Source organism: Sorex araneus, chromosome 6 (genome assembly GCF_027595985.1).
Source record: "Sorex araneus isolate mSorAra2 chromosome 6, mSorAra2.pri, whole genome shotgun sequence".
Classification (NCBI taxonomy): Eukaryota; Metazoa; Chordata; class Mammalia; order Eulipotyphla; family Soricidae; genus Sorex; species Sorex araneus.
Window position 1 is genome coordinate 160551453 of NC_073307.1, and position 7714 is coordinate 160559166.

Sequence of the window (7714 nt, forward strand, 5' to 3'; positions counted from 1 at the left end):
TGTGACTGCCCTGGACCCCTTTTACTGACCTACTGTTCCATTTCATTTCTGTTGTCTCATATGGCATTACAATTTGTATTATCCATGTCAGTGTGTTATGTATTCATGAGGAAAAATAGTAATAAGGACCTTCATGACCAATGTACTATGTTTGTGACACTTCTAATCCTAGGTCTATTCTCATCCCATTGACTGCTTCTACCACTCTGTCCTCTATTGGAATGTCATATTATACAGCTTATGGTATTCAGATTCCAATGAATTCTTAGCTTATCTTTATTCAGCTACTGTCTCTGGGTACAGTCTGTTCATTTCCTTTGTAAAAAATGAAGAAAATCATTCATTTTTTCATTAAATATTCTGTCCCTTGAAGAGAGAGATCTTGCCAGGGGTCTACTACAGGCAGAACTCAGCCTGTTACTTTCAGGGGCTCAGAAAACCCAAGCTCATACCTGGGTTGCACGGGTTCCACCAGTGCTACACATACAGGTCATGTAGGGACCCTGAAACATTGGGACCCATAGTCAAGGCCTCTGAAATCTTGCAACAACGCAGATGTCTCTGAGACCTCTGAAGACACAAAGCCTCATCACGTTGGGTGCCACATCATTTGCTGTAATGAGGCTTAATCCTAGGATACGTTCGAATTGACAGCAAATTCAAGCCACGCATGCTGCATACTCGAGTCTGCCCTCTTCCGGGAATCATTCCTTCAAAAGGTTCTCCAGGCCAATGAACTTTCTCGGTCCCCCCCAGCAGGAAGTCTCCACAGAAAAAATCAATTGTACACAAGCATGGTGCTCTGTACGTATGTGATCTTTCATTCACACATGCATGGCTGAAAGTAATTCCCTTCCATCTAGACTGTGCTACACAGTCACTGGACTAAGTACCATCTGAACAACCAGACACGGACTCGTAATTGTGGCACTAGAGAGTAGATAGGCTAATGGCAGCTCATAGACTCTGTCTTTCCAAACAACTATGATCATTGCTCAAAGCAGAGGCCCCTAACTCAGCAGAGCCTTTTCTAGAATCTTCGGCCAAGACTTTGCACCCATGACGCTGGGACATAACTTCAGTCGAGGGAGGGAGAGAGGGATGGAAGCCAAATCTTGTGACCTACACGTGTGGCTGTGGGCAGGACCAGGAAGGATCTCTGGGTACAAATGACCCTGCGCTGCCCAGGCTCCTGAGTCCAGCTGCTGACTGCTCATCCCTTGCGCAAGCTCAGAGCTCCCAGCCACAAACACCATGAAGCTGTCCCTGTGTGCCCTGCTGGTCGCTGTGGCCCTTTGCTGCTACCAGAGTAAGTACATTTCCCCCATCAGACTTGAACTCAGAAAATGACTTAGAGATGCCTGAACACATGCTAGTTCACAATATTTCCTCTGTGAACTGTTCCCATAAAAGCATATGGCTGTTAGACTGGAGTCGTTTCACTTCTCATTAATCACCACCTCCAGTTTACGTGACGAGATCAGTCTGAACCTTTTCCAAATGATAGGAAGACGAGAGAACTAGGAGATTCCGGTGTGAGGGCTAGAAGTTACTGCATGGCTCAAGGTCTTGCTTCGCAAGTCGCCATTTAATCCTCAGCATCATAAATGTTCCCATCAAGGACTGTCAGGTGTGGTCCCTGAAAAGTTTGTGGGTGCTAGTCAAAAAACTTGAAAGAAAAGTAAAGAAAGGAAATGATGCAGATGTGAAATCTCGTATAATTTCTAACCAGATCTTTGAACTGGAGCCCAAAGTTCCATGCCTCCACATCGCCTGTTCCTAGTCAGGTTCACCGCAGTCAGCAGTACGAGTAGAGCAGTGGGGTGAGAAAGATAATACAAATGAGTTCCATATATCAGGCAGAGATCAAGAGATCACCGTAACATGTCATCTACTAACATACATGACAGTTTGTGCCTCGAAAATTTTCTTTCCCCTCTAGATCCTCTAAGGGGTCTGGGTCACCTCCATCTCGTGTTGTCCTCCTCAGGCTGTGGACAAGGGTGAGATATGCACAAGCGTTCGATGAGAAACAACGTTACTCATGTATTGTATTTTCCTTCCCTCTATTTTAGCTGACGCAGCCGTAATTTGCCCAGCCCTTGCGGGACAGATGAGTACATTTATCCTCGCCCCAGAAAATGTCTTGAAAGTATACATGGCTCAATTTCATGCCCCTAAGGCTGCTGAGGATGCCGCGTTGCTTTGGAAGGCCTGCTACAATGAAGCCCTGCCCCTTGAAAAGAGAAAGCTAATTTCAGGAACTTTGGTAATTTCTTTTTATTTCTACTTAGATCTTTGAGCTGGTTGCAGAGACATGAAAGAGATTTGGGGATGATCTTGGTTAGGGGGTGGAGAATCACCTCTTGTTCTCTTCTAATAAGTGGAGCCATGCCGACATGGCAGGTGGGAACTTTCCACCTGCCTACAAGAGTAGAAGTACTGAGGTACAGAGCATCCTGGCAGGTCACCCCCCAGGCCCGCAGCCAGACCGCACTCAGAGGGGAAATCCAGAACCACGATCACGTGGAAGGGCCAACGACATGTTTCCCCAACCCTGGCTGCTGTGATGCTACATCTGCAAAGGGAATGTCGTGCAGATGTGAGAGAGCTGAGGGGACACAGAATGCTGGGATGCAGCCAGCACAGGCTTGTCCTTGGGGGTCTGCAGCCATCTGCAAGCCTGTACCACTCTGGGCACCTCATGCCCTCACCCACCACTCTCCTTCCCCTGTGCAGTGGGCATGGACCCCACCTGCACTGCTCCTGCTGCCTGCCGCCCTCATGGCTTCATGAAGAAAGGAGATGAGGGAAGATGTAAGATGTTCCACCAGAACTGCTGACTCCCAGGCAGGCCAAGGCTCATCTGCAAATATCCACGGATCTGAACAGTCCTGGTGACAGGAACCTCACGTTCCATTTCAGAACTGTGAGGCCAGGAATCTCTGAAAGGAACACTCCATCTTCCCATCCCTGTTGCTACTTTAGAGTCCCCAGCATCCTAAGGATGTCAAAGAGAAGGTTTTGACCCAAGAGTCCAGGGAATATTTGTGGGCTGCTCCGTCCGAGTCAGGAACCAGCTGCGTGTCAAGGACCCCACGTGTGGGCAGTTCTGCGGGATCCTCTTTTCTGTGTTGAATGAAATATCATTGACATCCTCAGGGATAAGCTGTGTGAACCTGTCAGCTCTCTTGCAGCATAACTGACCACCAGTTTTTTCTGTTTTAACCATTACAGGTGAAGGTTGTTGCAGCCTGCAGAAAGGAATTATAACAAGTCTTCTAACTGTCCTCTATGATTTGCAGAGTTCTAATGAATTTCAAGAAAATGTCAAGGTTTCAACCTCTCTTCTAATAAATTACTTGCTCGGCACACGTCTGCTCTCTATTTTTTTATGCAGTGGTGTATGGCGTTGAGTTTGTGGAGAGTTTTATGAAGGGGCCCTATGTAGTTATCAATAGTCAGGTGCAGAAAAGGAGCATGTTATTTCCCTTGGAAACATGGCTGCAGAAATCCCAGGAATAATATTGCTCCAGAGTCTTTCTGGATCTCGATACATATTCCATCGTTGGGCAATAAGTGAAAATGATACCTTAGATTTGAAACGCAGAAATGCAAGCATTCCTGTCACTCTTCTTCCAAACAAAAGTTTATAGCCTACTTTGTGGCAAATCTGCAACTCTCCACATGGAACTATATCAGTACGTCCTCATCAGAGCCATCACCATCCTGTGTGTCTCTTCTCCAAACCATGTTTTCACTAATGTCCATGTATAGGTCGTGGCTCCTAGTCTACCCACACATTTGTGGTTAAGGGAAAGGCTCAGTCATTCACCACTCTCGTTAGAACTCTGCACGCCCACATTGACCATGTGACTGTGAACCCTTACACAGACCAGGGCTCATGGACCATCTAAACCATTCAAGAGCTCTGGAGACCATTGTGGTGATTCTGTCTCCTCCATTATGTTGACCTACATTGATTTCAAAGAAATAATCTTAAACTCTCAGTGTAGCCTCAAAACAACAACAGGAGACTTCAGTCTTCTTCCCGATTCACTCCAATCTCTAGTCCCCACCCCAGCTCGTGGACCCACTCAAATGAAGGGACTCAGAGAACTGATCCTGGGTAACTCTTTTTTGATTCTTTAATGTAGGAGTACTACTATTTGTCCCGCCATTGATATACCTGATTGAATTGAGCAGAAACTCCACATGACTCTTTTTAATTTTTTGTTAATTTTTAATCAGTATCTGTGCGATAGACCATTCAAAACTGCTCATAATTCGGTTTCAGTTATACAGTCGTCCAGCATCCAACTGTACAGCAGTGTATATTTCCCACCACCAATGTCTTTTGTGTTCCTACCACAGCCCCAACACCCCAACCCCAACCTCTGCCTTCCTCTATTGGAGGACTTTCCTTTTTGTTCTAGCTCTACTTTTCCTTTTTTGCATCATGGTTTGCAATACAGGTGCTAAGATGTCATGGTGTTTGTTCGCGGCATTCACTATTTTTTATTGGGTTGCTCCTGATGCAAATGCGGTTCCATCGGGCAATAATAAGCCTGTATTGCTTTTCTCTTTACTTTCTGTATTTGCATCGTTTATTTACCAATGCACTTTTTGTATAGACACGGGAAGACAGTTGAGGCTATGCCATGTAACAAGACTAGACTCTGGGAGGAGATGCTGAAGACTAGACGCTGAGGACCAGTTGTTGAAGATCAGGAATTCGACGACGAGACATTGAAGATGAGCAGAAGAACTGGGATTTTGGGATTTCGGACTATGACCAAAACTACGACTATGATTGCACCGTAACCAGACGACGTTGGGGAGGAGAGAGAGGGAAACCGACTGCAGACCAGCCCTGGGGTCTGGTTCCTGGGTCTCCTACTCTACCGATTGTTCGCTTGCCATCGAGCCTGGGGAGCCGTCTCTCGACCACCGAAAGCTAAAGTCAGCCTGCGCAGGACTATCACACCCCTCTTTCCTCTTTACTTGAAAACTAGCATGGCACCAGCACAACTCTCCCCTCCACCCCTTTGCACTTTACAAACGGTTTGCATTCTAGTAACTGAACTACCTGATTTAGGGGTAGATCCCAATCTCGGGGGGAGGGAGTTTGTGAAGGGGCCTATGGAACACACTTTTGATATAGTCCCACGTGTTGTCTTTTGCTCACCTTTGCTTTCCCAAGGAGATCAAATCATGAGTATTCTGAATATAGTTTTTGGCATTCGTCAAATGCTGAAGTCTTTCGTTCATTGGAAGTGATCTTGGTGCCTAGTGGGAGGCAGGAGTATAGTTACATTATTTGCACATCATTCTCTAGTTTTCCCAAAATCAGTTGCTGGAACCTTTGGATTCATGAGGATGGTGTCGTTGGGCCCCAAACGTGGCTCAGATGAAGTGGAGAGGAGAAAGACGGTCACTTTCTCCCAAAAGTGACCGTCTTTCTCCCAACCGCCTCTGCCACCCGGCACCCAGGGTTACTGGGTTCTCGTCTCACCTCGCAGAAAGGAATTTCAGGATTAAACAGGCAGTGAAATTGCAGGTTTTATTTGGAGGTTTTGAAGGGAGACAGGGAGAGAAAGTGGAAGAGTGTGGACAGTAACGTGCACAAGGAACATGCTCAAGTAACATGCTTCGCCGGCTTCTCCAACGACGAAGGGAGCCCCTACACATTTCCAGCATTAGACGTGAAAGTTACACATCTCAAGAGGGGAGATGAAGGCGACACATGCTCAGGACCATATGTGCTCAGCCACATGCGCACAAGCAGCACAGGGGCTCGAGCAGCATATGTGTGCCTTTCCTTTGTTCAAGGTGGCCTGTAGAGGGTTTCTCCAACCTGTCCCCACGAGGCCCTTCTACCTAGATAAAAGTCCGTTGCTAAGGAGGTTAGTAGGGAGGTTGGGAGTAGACATGTTCTTCTTTGAAATTGCTTTCCTAGCCTTTTGTTCTGCAGGAACTTCTCTGCATCTGTTGCTATAAATAGTGAGGGTCTTTTCAGGCCTCAGTTCCTGGTTTTCTGCAAGGTTGGCCTTTGCACCTTCAGGAAATTTACTACCCTCACCTGAGCAGGAGGCCTTTCCTATCTGCCTGGCTGCCTACATCAGGTTCCTGACTCTTGATCCAAGCATATGACTCTGTCCTCACATTGGTGAAGTTCTTGGTTTTCAGATCTGACATGGATACTCTTTCTTGCGCTTTCTCTTCTCTTCCAGAAGTCCTAGAATTGCAATGTCATTGTTCTTAAAGCTAATCCATAAAGAATTTGTTTCCTCATTTCGCTTGATTCTTCATTCCTTCTTCTCCTCTTGGTTGGATATTTTCGTGCATCTTCTCAAGCACGCTGAATTGGTTTACCTGATAGCTTTCATGGTGGCATCACTACCATTGGAGCACTATTAGATTCTAGTTTCAAAGTTCCCAATAACATGTACCTCAGGCAGGTCTGATGTTCTTCTTTTTTGTTGTTGTTGTTGATAGTTTTGGGTCACACCCGGCGATGCACAGGGGTTATTCCTGGCTATTCACTCAGGAATATCTCCTGGCGGTGCTCAAGGGACCATATAGGATGCTGGGATTAGAAACCAGGTGGGCCGCGTGCAAGGCAAACGCCCTACCCGCTGTGCTATCGCTCCAGCCTCCTGATGTTCTTCTTATAATCTCCTTTCTTATGATTACTTTAGTTACTTAGGACTTTTAAGATTCCATACACATTTTAGAAGAGCCTGCATCAATTCTTTGAAAAGCATCATTGAATTTTTTTAATGTTTTTCAACCGAATCACTGTGAGATAGAGCGTTAAAAAATTCCTCGTGGTTTCATGTCACTCATACAGTGTTCCAACACCCATCCCTCCACTAGTGTAATTTCACACCGCCAGTGTTCCCAGTGTCGCTACCACCGTCATGGAATTTCAATAGCTATTGCACCTCCACTACCCAGCAACGGCCAGGCTCCGGACTGCTTTCTGGAGCATAGGACACTTAATAACCATTTTCCATAATTTGTGCACCATACTTGATGGGCTTCAATAGGGTATGAACCAGAGGAACACCTGTAATGGCGAATGGATGCCGCCCTAAAAGCCTCCATCCCTCTCGGAGAGTCCGGCAACTACCTAGAGTACCCGCCCGCACGGCAGAGCCTGGCAAGATACCCTTGGCATATTCGATATACCAAAAACAGTACAACAATGGGCCTCATTTGCCTGACATTGAAAGAGTCCCCAACATGGCAGAGTTAAGAAGGATGAGCAAGGAGAGGCTGATAAAATCTCAGAAGGAGCTAGACTGCCATAATGAAGAAAGACTAAAAGGACTGTCGATACTTTCAACGCACGTACGCTGGCACAGATGATCAATTTTGACATCATTGGTCTGACCGAAACGTGAAGGCATCATTCACATCATGCCATTTTCGACACGGGAGAACTGTTCCTCAGAATATGTGAGAACAGAGGCATCGGTGGTATGGTTGTCCATGTCAACATGAACTTGGCCTTGAACATTGATTTATTTGAATGCCTAACAACCTGAATCAGAATATTATGCTTGAATAAATGTGGCTAACGGCCGGGAGTTTCGATCTTCGTCGTCTATGCACCAACATCCAACTATGATAAAGAAGAAATTGAGAAGTTCTACATGAAGCTGGAGAAGTTCTATAAAGAAGACCACACCTTCTACAAGATCATTGT

General features: G+C 46.0%; 1 protein-coding gene across 1 annotated transcript; it reads left to right on the forward strand.

Moving 5' to 3' along the window:
• Positions 1–1149: 1149 nt before the first annotated feature.
• Positions 1150–3374, forward strand: LOC129406091 (secretoglobin family 1D member 2-like). The gene is made up of 3 exons (XM_055143930.1): positions 1150–1309; positions 2076–2269; positions 3238–3374. Exons 1-3 carry the CDS (start codon positions 1255–1257, stop codon positions 3271–3273), a joined length of 285 nt encoding a protein of 94 aa, XP_054999905.1. The 5' UTR covers positions 1150–1254; the 3' UTR covers positions 3274–3374.
• Positions 3375–7714: the final 4340 nt, after the last annotated feature.